Source organism: Talpa europaea (assembly GCF_964194135.1).
Source record: "Talpa europaea genome assembly, chromosome: 4".
Lineage (NCBI taxonomy): Eukaryota > Metazoa > Chordata > Mammalia > Eulipotyphla > Talpidae > Talpa > Talpa europaea.
In genome coordinates this window covers 102,826,918-102,847,010 of record NC_140070.1, presented here as the reverse complement: position 1 = coordinate 102,847,010, position 20,093 = coordinate 102,826,918, and the positions used below count along the sequence as shown (strand labels likewise).

Below are 20,093 nucleotides of genomic sequence, written 5' to 3'. Positions count from 1 at the left end.
GAGAGAGAGAGAGAGAGAGAGAGAGAGCGAGAGATGATAAACTCTGTGTTCCCAAAGAGACTGTAAAGTATACATTTAAATTTCCTTTGTACACAGCACAGCTCTTAGAGATAGGTATTTAACTGAAACTGTTACTGCTGATGATGGTGACAGTATCCTTGGGGCAAATACTAAACTGGGTGGTTAGTTCTGCATTGGGTTAAAATTCACTTGCTCTCTGTGATTGTTTATGATAGTCTTTTCAGTCCCCCAGAGAGAGAGAAGAGAAAATGGACATGAAGCTACATCTCCTGCCATCAGTCTAATGGGACTCAACCCAGAAAAAATGAGTGAGGCCGAACTGTGGATCTTCAGGATTCTCCGCAATCAGGGCCGCCACGTCATTGAGAATAATCATATCCTCTACTTTGGGAAAGTGGAACATGACAACATTGCTATGTTACAGAATACCCCAGGAGTCTCTATCACAGAGAATATCAGTCGGGGAAAGGCAAAGTTAGTGATTGAAGGAGCCCCAGCTGACATCATTGAGGTGATTATGAATATTGAATTTTGGCTGTGTCAAGTTCAAGAGGCAATGGCAAGAAAAAAGGAGCAAGCCCTTTGGAGCTTGTCAGGTAATTAACTAAGTTGGAAAGTCAACTGTCTTTCTCTTGGATGTGAGCATGCATGTTTGTATGTGGGTAAGAGAGATTGAAAGAGGGGGAAAAAGCAAACAGTGCTTGTTTTGTTTTAGGCCATAAATTTTTATAACCATTTTTTTTGGCTCTCTTTCTGTGAGAAGGGTTAATTATTAGTAAATAAGTACACATATACACATACACACAGAGTTGGATTTATTTAGGACATGGATTGCCTAAGAGGCAATTACATGGAAAGCCTGAGTAACCCAAACCCAGACTCTGGGGAAAAATGTAAACCCTACTTCTACAGATGGAGCATTCAAATGTGGATACATTCTACCTGCTTAATTCATTTCTTTGAGTTTATTGCATTTATTTGTTGCTGGCAGCATTAAGAACCCTAAAATTACTCACTTTGAGCCTTCTCACTATTTTTCATTAGTACCATAAGGTACACTCTAGTATCACCTTTTCAGTGGGACAAAACTCATCAGATTGACAGTGAGAATTTGGGGTTGAAGAGATGCTTTCAAAATAGCCCTAGAGTTAACTTGGAATTTATACCATTGAAAATGCCACCTTGGGAGGAGATTGAGGCTTATTTTATTCATTTATTCAATTAATATATTTTGTATCCTTGATTTGTGCCAAGGATTATGCTAGTTACTAGGGCTATAGTACTAAGATGGACATGTTCCCATTAAAAATCTAACTGGGGAAACTAAGTAGTGAGCATGTTTGTTATGAAAGAAGAAGGTGAAAGTTGCTCTGGCAGCATCTAGGAGAGGCACCTAACACAGACCTGGAATTTGGGGAAAACTTTTCAGAAGAAATGTCATAAATGGAGAACTGAAGAGTAGGTGGACACTAGTAAGACAAAGAAAGAAATTTTCAAGAAATCAGACCATAGCATGGCCTAGACTATGCAAGACTTTATAAATTACATGAAAAAATGTTCAGTGTTTCTTGAAAGAAATGAAAAATCTTGAAGGATGTTAAGCAAAGATAAGGTCAGAATTCTAGTTTAGAAATATTACTGGTTGTAATGTGGAGAATGGATTTATTACTAACATTTAAATGCAAAATTTCAAAGGACTCCTTATTTTCACCATGTTTATAAAAATAATTCAGGTAGAAATGGTCAAAATGAGAAGGAGTAGAAGGAGTTTGCAATAGATGTTGTATTAACATTCTACAGAAAACACACTGTCAAAAAAGAAAGGACAAGATAATCCTCAAGAGTAAGATCCAAAATCACGAGTTCTACTTAGCTTTTGAAATGTAATACATGTGGATATTTAAACTAGTCCTGATTATTCTCAAGAGAACAAGAGATAAAGAAACATTGATCTCCTATTCAGTGTGTGGCATTACTTTAAGTTAACTGCATTCATAAGGTTGAATTATTAATAGCTTTTAGTTGTTTAGTCATGTCCCTTGTTCTGCTGCAAGGTGGCATTTTTTGCTAGTTGTTGACTAAGCATGTTATTTCCCTCACTTCTCTTAATCAGATTAAGATCTCTCTCCATTAACAAACAGATAATTTTGAAGTACGTTGTTATTATAGGGAGTATCCATCATAACAATAAAATTTAAATAATAGAAGTTCAGCGTTTTTCTCTTTGCTACTCTTTTATCCTTTCTGGTGTGTGCTCTTGACACCAGGAGTTATGGACCTTTGAGTCTCTAGCACCCATCCCAGTGACTGGCATGTAATAAGAGCTCAGTGTTTGCTGAATTCAAGTGAACTGAACTCTGATATCAGAGTTTATAAATGTATGTACTGCTTTCCAGATTTAAGTTATAGTCTCTCTCTTTGAAATGTCCTGGCTTTGGAGTTCCTCTGCTATGGAGTTTTGTCCCTCCTATTTCCAAGATTTATAACTTGGTTCTGTAGCAGGTTTCTTTCGCTTTATCATCTACTTTTTGTGGTTGAATCAAACACATTCAATTAGTTCTGCCTGCTGGGATCAGGTCATGTTAGTATATACGTGGTTAACTCAAACTGAAAATAAACTGAAACAAAATAAGCCTTTGGGGGTTTTCTATTTGTCCATCTGTATATTTAGTCTAATAGGAAGCTACTTTGGACAATAACAGGTTGTCCCTTGAATTTAAAAAAAGAAAGAGGAAGCAAAGGAAAAAGGAAGGAAAGGAGGTAGAAGAAAGGAAGGAAAGAAGAAAGAGGCCAAAAGAAGGGGACAAAGACATGTCATATAGACGCTTAATCTCCAAATGTTGCTCTTCTTGGTTGGGTGGCACATGATATATGTACCAGATATTCTGCCGTGTCTCTAACAGAAAGCACTGGGGAAAGCCAGGTTTATAATCTTGGATCTGTACTTATTAGCTATGTACTATTGGACAAATCATTTAACTTCTCTGATTTTAATTTCCTTATTTGTAAAATTGTGTTAATTATTTGAATGGTGGTATTGTAATGATCAAATGAGGTAGAAACATGACATCTTGAAAATCTTGAGGTGTTATATAAAATATAAGTGTTATGTAAAATCTTGAAATGTCATGTTGTTGTTTTTTTTATCATTCCTTAATGTTGTCTTATGTCTCTCTCTTTTTGTTGATGGCATCCTGGTTAGAAATACAAACATTTCCTATGACATAATTATATATCATCATTACAGAACTGATGGGGAGAGTTTATATGGAAGTCCTTTTTTTTCTTAACTCCTCATCCTCATAATCCAAATCATCCAAAGACAAATTTATTAACCCTCTATTTTATCCCATGATATCTTGTAGTATGATAGCTCTCCTTGCATATCCTAAACATATCCTAAATAATTTCAACTGGCTAATTTATTGCTCTAAATTTCTATAGTTTATTAGTTTTCTTTACAAACCATTTTGTGTTGCTCATTTTTAGGACCGATTGATCAACAACCAAAGAAGCTGCATAACATGAAAGAAATTACGTTTCTGAAATGTCTGAAACTTGAAACTGAAGAAATTCAGAATCTAAAGACACAATTTGAAAACTGTGGTTTTCAGGTTATAAAGGTATACTTAATTAAGGAAAGCATTTTATTCCTTGCTATTAGTTCATTTAGTTCTGTAGCCAAGAAAAATTCCCCTGCTGATGACAGCTAGCTGCTCATTGACATGGAATCCTAGGAATAAGAATGAAAGGAGGGCAGGGAAGTGCAGGTGTGAGGGGTATAGTTGCAATCAGGAAATAGAAATGTCAGGATGTGTGGAAGCATAGATCAAGTCTCAGGAAAGACCTATCTGTCTAGCTTGAAGCAAAATAAAGGAATAGCAGGGCCTCCCCTGGTGGCGCAGGCGGTTGAGCGCTGCACTGTGAAGCTGTCCGCAGCCTCTGCAGCGCTGGTTCGATCCCAGCCGGCTCTATCCGGCTGGCTGGTGAGGGTCCCACATGGTGTGACAGACCTCTCCTGTTGCGCCAGCTGCTCCCCTCACCATGTATTTCGTCAGTCTGCCTGTTCTGTTCCCTGCTCTGTCTATGGTGAATCCTCTTACCCTCCCGTGCATCTGGCCAGTACCTCAGTTCTTGTATAAATAAATAAATAAATAAATAAATCTTTTTAAAAAATAAATAAAGGAATATCATTTATCATACTTTATTATAATAGCCTATTTGTATCTCTCATTAAATTATGAGCTTTTTTTTTTTTAAAAAAAAAGAAGATTTACTTATTTATGCACACAAGAATTGGGAACAGGGCTTCCCCAGTGGTGCAGCGGTTGAGCGCTGGGTTGCGAAGCTGCCCGCAGCCTCTGCAGCGCCGGTTCGATCCCCGGCTGCTCCCAGTCACTGGAGGAGGGTCCCACATGGCGCGCAGACCTCTCCTGCCCCCCGCTGCTCCCCTCAGCAGTGTATTTTGTCAGTCTGCCTGTTCTCTTCCCTGCTATGGCTCTGGTGAATTCTCTCACCCTCCCTCACTTCTGACTGTACCCAGTGCTTGTATAAATGAATAAATAAATGTTTAAAAAAATAAATTAAAAAAAAAAAAAAGAATTGAGAACAGACCAGAGGTGCGGGTGGTGAGAGGATTCACCAGAGACAGAGTGGGGAACAGAACAGGCAGACTGACTGAAATGCACTGTTGAGGGAAGCAGTGGGTGAGACAGGAGAGGTCTACTGTGCCATGTGGGTAGCTCCCTGGCCAGGGATCGAACTCGTGCTGTATAGGCTGCAGATTGCTTCAAAGTACTGTGCTTAACCCCTTGTGCTACCAGGGAGGCCCCAAACTATGAGCTTTTATAGGGAAAAGATTATGTCTACATTGTTGGCCATTTCATTATCAGTGCCTGGAACATAAAGATTGCATAGTATATTCTTACTAATTTAGCAAAGAAGGTACAGGTAATTTGGAAGAGAAGAAGTCAAAGTAGAAAAAGGTTGAAGTCAGGAAAGACTCTTATGCAACTTTATAGGAAAGCAAAATGAATGCATTAGTAATATGCCCACAAGTGCCTTTATTTTTGATGTAATGTACAATTTATGACTCTCAGTTTTGCATTTTCTTGCATTATAGGTGGAGAAGATAGACAATGTGGCTCTCAGGGATGCCTTCCAAAGAAAGAAGATGATAATGAAAGAGAGAATGTGCAGGGAACCTCCAAGCCGCAGGTTGTTTCAGCTAGTCCCACACCAGTTCTGTAAAGCGGTATCCAGAGTCGGCTTTCAAAGGATGTACTCGGCGTCATGTGGTAAGTGTCAGCCCATTGTATTTCTGTTGTTCAGTGCTGTTTGAGAAACAATGTTTGGTTAAATCCCAAGTAAAGGTAAGGAAGGAAGAAAAGGTTGTCAGGAAGGAGGAAAGGGAGGGAGGAAGGGAGGTACTTAGGGCCTCAAAGACTTTTATTTATTTTATTTAATTTATTTATTTTATTTTTTTATTTGTTTGTTTGTTTGGTTGGTTTATACATGCACTGGGTACAGTCAGAAGCACGGGAGGGTGAGAGAATTCACCAGAGCCAGAGCGGGGAGCAGAGCAGGCAGAAGGACCGAAGTACACTGCTGAGGCGAGCAGCGGGCGGCAGGAGAGGTCTGCGCGCCATGTGGGACCCTCCTGCGGTGGCCGGGGAGCAGCCGGGGATCGAACCGGTGCCGCAGAGGTCGCTGGCAGACTCGCAACCCAGCGCTCAACCGCTGCGCCACCGGGGAGGCCCTCAAAGACGTTTTAATTTTCTTTCCCCTACGTTGGGGATAGAAAGGCATTTAACAGGGATTATCTTGAGGTTCAGAGTTCAGCTCTCAGAGTCTTGAGTATTCTTAATATTACAGAGAAAATAAGACAGATCATAGGCATTTATATCAGAATGAAGAATATTTATTTCCAGTGGTTGGAACAGTATTTCCTCCTTGGCATCACAGTATTCGTGATGTCCGATGGGTCCAAAATTACCTAGTGAGCGTGGACCTAGATGGAAAGCATTTGGACATTCTCTAGAGTCTTTCGCCAGGCCATGGTAAGAACTAGTGACTTATCGCTACCCCACAATAGAGGAAACCCTTTTTTAACCAGAATGTCCTGGCTTCTAAATTCAGGGTGTCTCTTCCTAACCAATGCAACATGCACATAGACATTATATGCTTAGAGTCTCTTTATTTTGACTTTTCTTTTCTTATAATGTTATCCATAAAGACACTCTGCCTTCTCTTTTTGTATGTCATTTTCACTAGTTTTATTATCAGAGGTTTTAGAGATATTCTTACTTATAGCCTGTAGAAGTAGGGCAAAGTTCTAAGAGAAAATGCAGTCTTCCTTCTATAAGTTTCTTTGTTAGCTTCTTAGTTGATAATGCTGACTTGAATCATAATATCTATGAACCTCAGATTGTTCATCTGTTAAATGGAAGTATGACCCAAATCACAGATTAATTGGAGTTAATCAGTGTAAAAATAGTTTGTAAATCATATACTCCTCTATATACTCTATATACTCTAAAGGTATATACTCTAAAGGTGTATTTAAATTTAAGCTATTATTGTGCTGATTTTATCAGCTATGATTTGTCTCTAGGGAACAACTTTGGGTGTCTTTGCTACTGAAACAAGGACTTGATACCAAGAGATGGTAATAATTTAGGGGATGAGAGAGAGAATATATATTAGTACCCAAAATGACAGTATGATTTGCAAGAGCATGCTAATCTTTTAAATGTCTTTCTTTTATTAGATTACAGATTTGGAGCTGGCATATACTTTAGCAGGAATCTCAAAAATCTATCATACCAGGTAAAGGAAACATCTGCCACAGATAAGCATATCTATGTGTTTGTGGCTGAAGTACTCATAGGCTCCTTCTGCCAGGGTCAACAGTCAAATATTGTTGCCCCACCATTGGGTCCTGGAGCCATCGAGAGTCATGACAGTGTGGTTGATAATGTCTCCAATCCTGAAACCTTTGTTATTTTTAGTGGCATGCAGGCTATGCCCCTGTATTTGTGGACTTGCTCCCAGGATCATGTTCTACTACAGGACACAATGCTCTCTCCCCAGCAATCCTGGAGGGGCTTTAGTGGCAGCTCTGTTGATTAACCTTGACATCATTTTAACAGCTGGCATCACCATGCTTTTGAGGAGCTAACTAAATTAAGACCACCAATGACTCAAAGAATGGTTTATGTCATACAGACTTATTGAGTTATTGAAGAAACCAACCGCATACTAGCATCTTAATGTCTTCATTTTTGTCTTTATTTCTTGGGGCTGGGGTGGGTAGATACCAACTAAAACACTCTCGTGGCCATTTTTTCTTCAAATTGTTCTTCCATTTCCTTTACTATAGGGGATCAGAAATATTTCATATGTAATAAGAGATTTTTGTATTTGTAATTCAAGCCTTTAATTTTCTAAAATGATGATAATGTAACATATTGGGATAGCAGAATGATTTTAGATTTTCCAGAGAATCTTGTATGTAAGATACCAAAATAAATCACCTTTATCTACATAACTGGCTCTGAAAAATTGTGTGCAAAATGAAATTGTGTGTAAAATGAAATCATTTAAAGGACATCAAAAGACTGACATTCTCCTGATAAACTATTTAGATTCAGCCAAATCAAGCAACACCATGCAAGCACCATGGACAACTTGATAATATGATTGGATATAATAAACGAGGAACTATGGATTATATGGAAAAATTTAAGAGGGAGATAGATATATTAATCAGGGGTTAGGAGGAAGAACCAATAGAGAAAGTTGAACTCAAACTGAATCTGAAGACTTTGTTAGCTAGGTGAATAAGGGATGCAGCAAGTAGGTAGCAGAATCAAGAGTATTTCATGCAGACAGAATAGCTCTTATAAAGGCTGAATGCCCTGTGACAATGCTCTGGGCTCAAATTTTATTTCAGAGTTCTAAAATGTACAACCCGGCTAATTCATCATGCATCTCTTGCCCATATTAACTCCATATTCCTCTATCCTTCCAAACTTTCCTGAACCTTGCATCTTCAACCTCTTGCACAGCATGCTTCCTCCCACTCCTTCTAACTTAACTAGCATTCTTCCTCATGTAAGAAGCAAACTATAGTCTTATATGGTGCCACCATAAGGGTAAAGGGCCCCTACCTTAGACCTCTAGATTGAGAGTTTCCTTCTTTGGCCTTCCTCCAATTGTGCCAATCTCCACAAGGTGAGGAGTCCACAAATTCAACAGTACACAAAAGATGTATACATGACTTAATGAAAAAAAAAAAAAAGACAAAATATTTTTGAAAGGAATTTCCTAAATAAATGGAAAGATAGATCCTTATTGAAAGACTCAATAGAGGGGCCTCCCCGGTGGCACAGTGGTTGAGCGCTGGGTTGCGAAGCTGCCTGCAGCCTCTGCAGCGCCGGTTCAATCCCTGGCTGCTCCCTGGCCACTGGAGGAGGGTCCCACATGGCGTGCAGACCTCTCCTGCCGCCCGCTGCTCCCCTCAGCAGTGTACCTCGGTCCTTCTGCCTGTTCTGCTCCCTGCTCTCGCTCTGGTGAATTCTCTCACCCTCCCACGCTTCTGACTGTACCCAGTGCTTGTATAAATAAAATAAATAAATCTTTAAAAAAAAAAAGACTCAATAGATATGTCTCATCTCAATGCAATATTAATCAAAATCATGTTTTTCTTCATAAAAATGAATGAAATAATCATAAAATTTATATTAATTATAAGGATCTAAGAAGTGTCAATACAATTTTAAAGAGGAAAAACAAAGTGGAGGTGCCATGGCCCACAATATATGATGATATAACTAGAGTAAATAAAATACATTAATACTACAGGACTAGACAGATGAAGTGAATAGAACAGAAAGCTCCAAAACACACCTGTGCTAATATGGAACTTTGAGAATACATATGTACAATTCAAATATATATGTATTTTTGAATAAAAATGTATCATAAATACATTTATCTCAAATATATGTCTATCAAACAAAGTATGTTTAAATACATAAATTCTAGATATATCTCCAAGTTTACATATATTATTATATAAAATATTTTGCAATATTTGTAATGTAACTTTTCACATTGCAGTTTTTATGATGTCAATATTTTTTGGTACACTCTAAAATTTCCAGCAAAGATAGACACATCTATAATGAAATGTAATCATGGGACTTTCCATCATCTTTGCTATATTCCATAGTTTAGAAGTCAGTCAATGTCCCACTTGATGGATAGGGATTATATAGGACAGTATTAGGGGACAAAGATCCTCGAGAGATAACCTTGCTAGGAGTTAGGGTGAGCTGGAAATAAACTAGTTTTCACAAGGACTGAAGTAGAGCTCCAAATAATCTTAGTTCTTGTGTGGAATAAAATGATCTGTTCTCAGTGTAGCTGTGGTTAGGTATACTTGGCCCTAAGTGTCTGTTCTCCCTTAGAACACCCTTTCTTCCCCCAAACCCCCTCTGCTCAAACTCAACTCTGATATGTAGGAAATAGGCTATAGGTGGGGACTATTGATGGGGCGCGGGTTGGGGGGGGGAGCGGGCAAAGGGAGGAGGCTAGAGAGGGGGAGAGAGAAGTCCAGGACAAATGAACATGGATTGCACAGCCTAGAGTTCAGGTAGTGTGCTCTGCTCCCACATTTATAAATCTATCTGCCCATCTCTTCACTTTGCATCTTGGTGAGCATCTCACATGGATTTGATAAACTAAGCCACATACGAGACTTTATTTTGTGATCGCTGCTTGATTGTTTTTTTTCTTTAGAAACCACTGCACGAAACGAATTCCCCCAAAATAACTTCATCAAATTTAATAGTAACATTTGCCCTTGTTTGAGAGCATTTATTGAGAGTAAAATATTTGTTTCATTTAATTTCTGAATGATTTTAGATACTCCTCATACACTATCAGGTAAAAGGATGGTAGATGATGTGTACCAACCAATAGAGGCTAGATGCAAAGATTGATGGTCCTGGAAGAGTTTCGAAAACAGGTTTGTAGACATAACTTGGCAATTCAACGTCAGGAGTGCCGTTTCATTGTCCCTCCACCACGATTCTCCAACCTTTACCATTGACTGCAATGGTAAGCGAGTCCTTCCCCACCACTCCACTTTTTTTTTTAAAATATTTATTTATTTATGCATACAAGAGCTGGGGTACAGGCCAGAGGTGTGGGGGGTGAGAGGATTCACCAGAGACAGAGTAGGGAACAGAACAGGCAGACTGACTGAAATACACTGCTGAGGGGAGCAGCAAGCGAGACAGGAGAGGTCTGCTGAGCCATGTGAGTACCTCCCTAGCTGGCCGGGGGATCGAACTCGTGCTGCAGAGGCTGCGGACAACCTCATAGGCTGCGTCTTAACCCCTTGCGTCACCAGGGAGGCCCAAGCCCTCCACTTGTGACTGCGCGGGCGTCATCCTCTCCGCCTTCCGCGAAAGACAGCTGGAGGACTACACTTCCCGGCAGCCTCTGCAGCTAGCGACGGAGGAGCGTGCGCAGGCGTGTGGGCCGGTCCCGCGCGCAGGCGCGCTACGAACGCCGGCTGAGCTGGGTCTTGCTCGCTGGGTGCGCGGCGGCGGAGAGCGAGGCCTGGGGAGCGGCGTCAAGGCGCGGGCCGGCTCTTCCAGATCGTGCGCGGGAGGGCTACGGTCGGCGGGCAAGTGAGCAAGCGATTCTCTCGTCAGTGGCACCGGGTTCGGTTGCCTCGAGCTTGGTGAGTGCTGGGGCCGCGCGGCCCCGGCCCTTCCCCCGCCCGCCGGTAGATCCGGGAGTCCTCGGCGGGACCGGGGGAGGCCCCGGGGCGAGGGCGGGCGCCAGCTGCGTTCGCGCTGCGGCGCCCGGGCCCTGGCGCTCGCGGCGTGCGGGTGCGTCACGCGGGGCTGTCCTAACGGCCGCGCGGCCGGCGGAGCGGAGGGTGGGGGTGGGGAGCGCTGGTGCGATTGCCTCGGGGACGCCGGTCGGGGCGGGGCGGGGCGGCGGCGGGGCTGGGAGCGCGCGGGGGACTGCGGGACGCCGAGGCCGCGGGGCGCAGGGGAGGCGAGCTGGGAGCGGCGCCGCGGCCGGGCGCGGGCGGGCGGGCGCGCGGGCGGGGGGCGGGGGCGGGCCGCGCGGAATGCGGAGACTGAGGCAGGAAAGAGCACGGGTGGCATGTAAAAATCCCAGCCGAGGGAGGGAGAACCTTCTCGGGAATTCACAAGTTAGTGCTGGAGCCGGTGGCGGGTGGGGTGGGGGGTGGGGGGGGTGGGGGGTTGGGGGGCGGGGGGGGTGGAACGGTTGGCTGATGTTTACAGATGTCATAACAACATGGTCCTGAAGCGTCTGACAGGGGTGTGGTAATTATAGGAATGACAGAACTTCGTCTCCACTTAGCGCGCGTGAGGTGGTGATTCCAGGGAAACAGCGAAGTGTGAGATTGTGCTCGAAATGGGAGGAGAAAAAGGATGACAGGGAAGTAGTCATAAGGCGTGTTTTCGGTTTGAATGGAAGTACGTAATGTTCCACTTTTAAATGAGACATTGCACATGATTTTTACGGTTTAAACGCAGAATGAACAGTTTTGAGGTATGTTTTTCTAAACCATACTATTAAGTGATATTACTGAATTTCTCTTTTTTTTTTTTTTCTTTGAGAACAGTTCTTCAGAACCCCCATTCTTAGCATTTGTGAGTGGTAATCTGCCACATCCCGCCCCCTCGTTGCTTCAAAGGGCATTCTTGACGTTGTTGTTTTTTCCTTAACTTGTTCTTGCATTGATTTGTAATATTTAAAGAGTAATCCACGCGCCTCCCTGGTGGCGCCTGGGTTTCAGTCTCAGCACAATTAAGCTACCGCCTGCCACTGCAACAAGAGTTGGATCCTCGGCCAGGGAGCTGCCCACATGGCGAAGCAGACCTCTCCTGCCGTGCCCTCTGCTCCCCTCAGCAGTGCATTTCAGTCAGTCTGCCTGTTCTGCTCCCCACTCTGTCTCTGGTGAATCCTCCCCCCCCCTCTGGTGAATCCTCCCCCCCCCTCTCTCACACACACACACACCCCCCCCCAACCCTTTGGCCTACACCCTAGTTTTTGTATGCATAAGTAAATCTTTAAAAATAAAATAGTAACCCACGAGTTACTCCCACTCCGTTTTAAAGATTAAGATGAAATTTTAACTTTTTGGAGTAAGTATGAATGAACTCTTGTTTTTTTAACTGAAAATTTATTTTTGGAAGGCAGTGTTTTTTGTGTGGTACTCGATTTTAAGAGGGACTCGAGAGAAAGTAATTTAACATTTATTGGGGCTCTTTTCCAGGTATTGTGCTAAATACTTTATATATATTAAAACATTTAATGTTTACAGTAACTGAATTAGATGTTAATTTTTCATAATTTACAGATAAAAACATTAAAGGTCAGAGAAGTATTTTACAAAAGGTTATCAAGCTTCTGTTGGAATAGCCATGCAACCCAAAGTCACTGTTACTTTAAGAATTATTTTGGGCCTCCCTGGTGGCTCAGGCGTTGAGCGCCACACTGTGAAGCTGTCGGCAGCCTCTTCAGCCTCTTCAGTGCGGGTTCGATCCCAGCCAAGGAGATCCCCACATGGTGTGGCAGACCCCTCCTGTCTCCCCCGCTGCTCCCCCAGCAGTGTATTTCGTCTGCCTGTTCTGTTCCCCGCTCTGTCTCTGGTGAATCCTCTCACCCTCCCGCGCATCTGGCCCGTACCCCGTTCTTGTATAAATAAATCTTTAAAAAAAAAAAAGTTATTTCTCTTCAGATTTTTTCGTTTTTTAATTTAATCCATTTTAATTTTTTGTTTTTGATTTAATCCATTCATTTAGGGAATACTTATTGGACTGATCTTGTTTCTGTGGGGTGATCATATTTCCAAACTGGGGTATAGACATGATCAAGATACTATATCTATCCTCATGGAATTTATAATATAGCAGTCATGACTCACAAATAATGAATATAAATATTGACTGCATTGCATTTTATCAGTTATTGAAAGGAAACTGAATATTGTACTAAATTAGCAAAGGAAGTTCAAATGGCAGCAGAGAACATATGTTTGAGGAGTTTGCAGTGTATCAGGGAAACAGAACATTCATTTATACTTGGATTGTGTTAATTTAGGTCTTCGCAGGCGATGGTTTACTGTTAGGTACTTTGACTTTTATCTAGGATTGATACATAAAAAGGACAACATTCAAGAAAAAGAAAAAACTTCAGTGCTCTCCAAGACACTGTTTCTTATTGATTGATCCTTTCAAGAGACCTTAGACACAGACTCTTTTTAAGGCCCCAGCGAGAAACCTTTTATTTTGTTTGCTTTAAAAACAACAACAAAACCCCTCAAATCATTGCTTTTTGTTGGAGCATTCATGATCCATAAGCCATCCTGTTAACTCTACATTTTGACTGTCAGGAGATTCAGAGCTGTGTCAAATTTTTGTAATTTTCATTAGCCTCAGCTGTGATATAAATTATACAAGATAGTCTGGAATTGTTCTCAATTGGTCGACTATTCTCTTTTGCTCTTAATTGTGTTTTTATCTATTTTTCATTTGGGAATAGGGTAATATTTTTTTTCTTTTTGCTCTAGTGTTTTGGTACAGTGTTTGTTAAGTTAATGATTAAAATTAAGTATTATTGTTTCATGTTTGTTTTTTAAATCTGTTAGATTGTTCTTAGATGTATGAATACTTTGTATAAAATAAATTCAGACTTTTGGCTATACAAATATAAAGAGAATTCCCTGTAACTATTTGTTTTAAAATCTCTGTTTTGCAGGGGATTATAAATTCAGCCAAAATAATGGAAGCAAACACTGGAAATACTAAACATTTCAATTGGCTGATTGAAGTTGGTTTCAATCTATTCTTGCTTCAGTAAGCAGGAGGTGGCTTCAGGCCAACAAAGGGGGCCAGATAGGCCCTGCGTTAGAAAATTTGGAAGCCCTGCAGTGAAAGAGCAGAGATGAAGACTGATGGAATGAACAGTTGTTTTTTGAAAGGTGTTATGACCCTACAAAATAGAAAATAAGTCTTGTAAAATGCTTCTGATCTAGTGTACCAGACTAATTGGGGCAGTTCTTGAAAGCCGGCAATAACCCAGAGTGTGGATAATAGAGATAATCTTCTTCACATGAATAATGCTGCCCTTCATATACTGAAATTAAGTCTGCTTACTCATCATGATGGATTTTCAAGTATGAGGAGGGATATATGCTGAATTGTCCGTGAGTCTTTGATTCTGTGACCAATGAGGCAGTTTGGGGTCAGAATGGGGATTTGTAGCCAGGGAACAGAAAGGCAGAAAGCACTAAACCAACCCACTGATGGGTTAAGCACTGTATCATCTGTGTTCACTTAATTATTCTTGCAGAACCACTCTGAGTAGGTTATTACCTGTGCGGGTTAGGTAACATGCCCTATTTCACAGAGTAAGTGGTGGAGCTGAGATTCAAAAACAGGGATATTTGTACTATGTTCACATCAATCATTAAAATTTGATTTTGTCTTAGCTTTGCAGTTCACTCCAAAACAAACTAGATGTAGTTTGTTTAGCATCATGAAGTGATATAGTGAAAACTGTATTTTGTAAAAGTCAGGAAAGTTTCTTGCCTTGTTACCGTTTAAAAAATACAAATTTTTAATTAGAATAATATTTGGAAAACAAATGTCCTCTGCTCCTGCACTCTGAAACCTACCATTTTCTTTCTTTAAGCTTTTTTCCTCTTTCAATTTATAAATAACTTTGATGATTCTTTCTTGATACAGCAGTTTTAGACATTATCTGTTGACTTTCCTCCATACACATATACTGCGTCTGCCTTTCTAATGTAGTTACCATAGGCATTTAAGTCAGTATTCAGTATGCTTGCAATAAATGTGTAAATACTAAAGTTAAACTATGTAATGTATTATGGTATCATTTCCTAACCATTTCCCCCCCAAATTTAATAGCTATTTTTCATCCCTCTTCATTTCTTGAGACAGTTGTGCTGGAACACTATGTCCCTTTATTGCAGCCTGGTTTGGTTACTTTTTTGGCATAGTTCATGAGTGTTATCCTGAAATTTGTCTTTATATCATCCTTAAAACTCTTTGCTCTTTTCCTATATTGGATCTATTTTTCATGTTTCCTAAGTTTCTTGAAAGGGTACTAGGGAAGTAAACACTTTTTTTTTTTTTTTTAAGATTTATTTTGTTTATACAAGAGCCGGGGTACAGACCAGATGTGCAGGAGGGTGAGAGGATTCACCAGAGACAGAGTGGGGAACAGAACAGGCAGACTGATGAAGTACACTGGTCAGGGGAGCAGCGGGCGAGACAGGAGAGGTCTGCTTGCCATATGGATTGCTCCGAGGCCAGTGGGGATTGAACCGGCACTGCAGAGGCTGCGGAGAGCTTCACAGCGCTGCACTCAACTGCCTGTGCCACCAGGGAGGCCCCATGGGAAGTAAACACTTTGAGATCTTTCATAATGAAGAAAACCTTTAGTCTACCATAACATCCTTTTTTCCCCCAAGATTTATTTATGCATACAGTACTGGGGTATGGGCCACAGGTGCCAGGGGTGAGAGGATTCACCAGAGACAGAGTGGGGAACAGAACAGGCATATCTACTGAAATACACTGCTGGGGGAGCAGTGGGTGAGATAGGAGAGGTCTGCTGTACCATGTGGGTAGCTGGCCTGGGATTGAACTAGAGCTGCAGTGGCTGCGGATAGCTTCACCTTGCGCCACCAGGGAGGCCCTTAACATTTCATCAGTCACTTTGCTGCTTATCAAATTGTAGGCCTAAGAAATTTGAAGGTCATGTCTTTATTGTTTTCTCAATTCTAATGTTGAAGTCCAAAGTCATTGTAATTTTTCGTTTGTATCTGACCTTCCCAGTCTTTCCTCCAGTCCCCTGAAATTCCATAGTGGAGTGCCTAGATTTGGGTTTTGTGTTTGTTTATGTAAAGATATTCCATGGACCCTTGCAAACTGGGAATATATGTCCTTTAAATTCTGGGAAATTTATTATTTATATATTTTTTATTATATTTTGGTCTTCAGGTAAAAAGAGTTTTAGAGTTAATTTTGTTTCTCAGTTCTTGACACACCATCATCAGACCACACAAGGTCCTTCCGTTTTCATTTCCAAGCCTCACTTCCTATTACACCTTTTCAGTAGGCACTGACTCCCTGTGGTTTGTACATTCTTTGGTTACATATGAGGCATGGTGAAATATGTAATATGTGAGTGTATTTAGTTTATGTGTTGTATTATAAACCTTTCCTGTTCCTTAAGTTTTTTACCTAGTAGAGTTTTAGAGAGCTTTCTGTTTGTGGTGTTCATGTAGTAGTGTTTCATACAGAATTTGAAAATGTGGCTCCATCACATTTTACTTTTTCTTTTCTAATGATTGATATGTGAGTTGCTCCTCTGGCATCACAAATACACTGTGGTAACTGTACTTTTTTTTTTAAGATTTATTTATTCATATAAGAACTGGGGTACAGGCCAGAGGAGTGGGGGGTGAGAGGATTCACCAGAGACAGAGTGGGGAATAGAACAGGTGGAATGACTGAAATACACTGCTGAGGGGAGCAGTGGGCGAGTCAGGAGAGGTCTGCTTTGCCATGTGGGTATCTCCCTGGCCAGGGATCTAACTCGTACTGCAGTGGCCTCGAACAGCTTCATAGGTTGTATCTTAACCCTGTGCCACCAGGGAGGCCCCCAAGGTAACTGTACTTCTACTGTACATCCCATTGGCTTGTGTGAGACATTTTCTGGAATATTGGCCCAAGAGTGGAATTCCTATGGCATAAAATAGGAAAACTAGTTTATGTATGTCTACTAGAAGTGGGAGAGGGTTTTTGTTTGTCCACATCTCTGCCAGTAGTTGGTTTTATTCAGCTTTTTGTTTTTTGCTTGTCTGTTGGTTATAAAGTGGTATCTCATTGTTTATATTCTAGGATTTCCAATGAGTTTGAGCCATTCAGGTATTGCCTTTTGATAATTGTCTGTTTTGGCCTTTGGCTGTCCTTCCTTTTTTTTTTTTTTATAGAGGCATTTTTATTTATTTATTTATTTATTTGTTTGTTTGTTTTTGTTTATACATGCACTGGTACAGTCAGAAGTGCGGGAGGGTGAGAGAATTCACCAGAGCCAGAGCCGGGAGCAGAGCTGGCAGAAGGACCAAAGTACACTGCTGAGGGGAGCAGCGGGCAGCAGGAGAGGTCTGCGCGCCATGTGGGACCCTCCTCCGGTGGCCGGGGAGCAGCTGGGGATCGAACTGGCGCTTCCGAGGCCGCGGGCAGCTTCGCAACCCAGCGCTCAACCGCTGCGCCACCGGGGAGGCCCTGTCCTTCCTTTTGGTTTCTTGTCTGTCTTTTTGATTTGCAGAAATTTCTGTGGCAGTTAAATTTGAATTGAGTCTGTTGATTTTAAACTTGAAAAATATCTTCCTTGAGCCTTTTATCTTCCTGCTGATTTGTTTATGGTGTCCTTCATTGAATGGATATTCTAAATTTGATGCATTGTTTCTTTGATAATATCTTATCAATTTTTTGTTTTCTGTTTATACAGAAATTTTCTAACCTTTCTGTTGAATTTTAAATTTTCACACATATATTAAATTTTTAGTCATTAGAATATATTTTGTTTTACAAATGCTAATTCTCTGAGGATTTTAAGGGCATACATATTTATTTAAAGTTTCCTTTTTCTTTCTCATTGCTCTGTTTCTTTAAGGTTCTATTAATTCTATTGGTCTTTTCTGGACTTTTCCCAGATGCTGGTAATCTTACGTCTGTTCAGATTAAGAGTGGAAGTCTCAAAACTGAATTGAAATCTCTATAGGTGTGACTTGTTCAAGGTTAGGTAGGAAAGCAGGTAGTCATTTATGGGGGAAAGGAACCCTCATAATCATTTTGGGCTGGTCAGTTCCTTTGAGAAAGAGAGCCTCCAATTTTCTTGCTGGGAGAATATTATTATACACCAGGCTGTCATGTTTTGAGAAATCATCTTAGAAAATGAGCTGGGGTTCTTACTGTTTATTGTGTTAATGTAACCCTGTTTTCTATATAACTCTCTATATTCTATAACTTTCTGTATACCTCACCTGTACCTTCACCTGCCCATTTTAGAGATTCTAGTTTCTTCAGAGTAATCCTCTTGGATACATTGGTGAGGGAAGTTCTATGGGGACTACACCTGATGGGGGACGGGGAAGAAAGCAAACATTGTTTAAAAATGAACAATGATGTAAAAAAAATATATAAATAAAAATTAAAAAAAAAAGAAAAAAATCCTCTCAATTTGTGTAGTAGCTGAGGAGGGGTGGTTGCCTGACTATGCAGAAAGGAGAGGAACACTTGGATATGTGATGACTGTAGACTTCAACTAGTCTAGTATCTAGTACCTTCAGAGATACCTGGTGGTACTCCTGTTGTGAAACTTCCTGTTTGTGGGCAATGTGAATCCATGTGTTTCTAAATGCTTAGGCTTCAGAGTTCTTCACTTTGCTACTAAAATGCTATTTGACCATCTGCTTTATAACCTTCCTAGAAGGTTTTGACATCTCACCTATTATCTGTTCTCTTTCCTTGTGGTTCATTCCCTTACAACAGGTTTATAGAATAGTTTACCATATCAAACATTTTATTTCTTTACGTAAGCTCACTCTGATCTTTTCATTCTTTCCACAGCATTTTAATGACCGCTATTTGCTTAGTACTATATTTAGTATTGAAGGTTATACTTTTTAAAAAAGATTTATTAATGTATACAAGAGCTGGGGTGCAGGCCAGAGATGCGGAGGGTGAGAGGATTCACCAGAGACAGAGCGAGGGGCAAAACAGGCAGATGGACTGAAACAAACTGCGGAAGGGAGCAGCAGGTGAGACAGGAGAGGTCTGCCGCACCATGTGGGCATCTCCTGGCCGACAGGGAATCGAACCCATGCTGCAGAGGCTGCGCTCACCCTGCTGCACCACCAGGGAGGTCCAAAGATTATAATTTCTGTGTTTTGAATTGTTAATATATTTTAGTGAGAAATGTATATTCTTTATGTGCCAATATTTAATTTGAAATGTGTAAGTCCCTATAAATGGCCAGATACATTGCAGAACTTACTTAAATTCAGTGATGACTATGACTAGGATAAAGACAAGTTTTCTTGTCTTTTTTATTTTCAACATGAAGGAAACTTTGTGCCATTTTGGGAAAAGATCTATTGAAAACAGAAATTGAAAACGACTGTAAGGGAAGAGATAGTTTTTCTCTTTTATAAGGGTCTAAAGTATTGAGTCAGAACTTAGATGAAATAACAGCATGTAAATAAAATTCTAACTCAAAGAAATTCAATGTTTTAGGCAGTTTTGGAAGCTTCATTGTAGTCAGTATATGCTTTCAACTCTATTTGAAAGTTTTTTATTACCACCATATTTCTTCTGTATAAAATTTGGGAGATAAAGGAAAATTCTAAAGTTTTTTGTATTCTGAGTTGTGGAGTATTTTTTAAAGTATAATGAATGAGTTAGCTTTTTATTCCCAGCACCCAGATTTTTTATAAGTTAGTGTTCTGTTTTTTTTCATTTCTTAGTATATCATGATCATTCCCCATAACCAGACCTCCTTTTGGAATTTTTAGGTTTATAATTTTTTTTTTAATAAATTTTTTTTTTAATAGAGGCATGTTTTATTTATTTATTTGTTTGTTTGTTTGTTTTGTTTATACATGCACTGGGTACAGTCAGAAGCGCGGGAGGGTGAGAGAAATCACCAGAGCCAGAGCGGGGAGCAGAGCAGGCAGAAGGACCGAAGTACACCACTGAGGGGAGCAGCGGGTGGCAGGAGAGGTCTGTGCGCCATGTGGGACCCTCCTCAGGTGGCCGGGGAGCAGCCAGGGATCGAACCAGCGCCGCAGGGGCCGCCGGCAGCTTCGCAACCTAGCGCTCAACCGCTGCGCCACCGGGGAGGCCCGGTTTATAATTTTTCATTGTAACAATCACAGTGAATATTCTAATTCTAATATGAGGTACTCTTTTTATTTC

At 40.8% G+C, this 20,093-nt stretch overlaps 2 protein-coding genes across 2 annotated transcripts in view; both read left to right on the top strand.

The window, feature by feature from the left end:
- Positions 1-7,152, top strand: part of PARP9 (poly(ADP-ribose) polymerase family member 9) — a gene marked incomplete at both ends in the record, with an annotated part of 29,548 nt that extends 22,396 nt beyond the window's left edge. The window contains 4 exon segments of the mRNA XM_084232681.1: positions 237-617; positions 3,511-3,644; positions 5,144-5,318; positions 6,791-7,152. Coding sequence (XP_084088807.1) covers positions 237-617; positions 3,511-3,644; positions 5,144-5,318; positions 6,791-7,152 — 1,052 coding nt within the window.
- Positions 7,153-10,670: 3,518 nt separating this feature from the next.
- The window catches only part of KPNA1 (karyopherin subunit alpha 1), a gene marked incomplete at its 3' end in the record, with an annotated part of 46,586 nt that continues 37,163 nt past the window's right edge, over positions 10,671-20,093 (top strand). Inside the window, exon 1 of the mRNA XM_084232048.1 lies at positions 10,671-10,777. The remainder of the gene's footprint in view (positions 10,778-20,093) is intronic.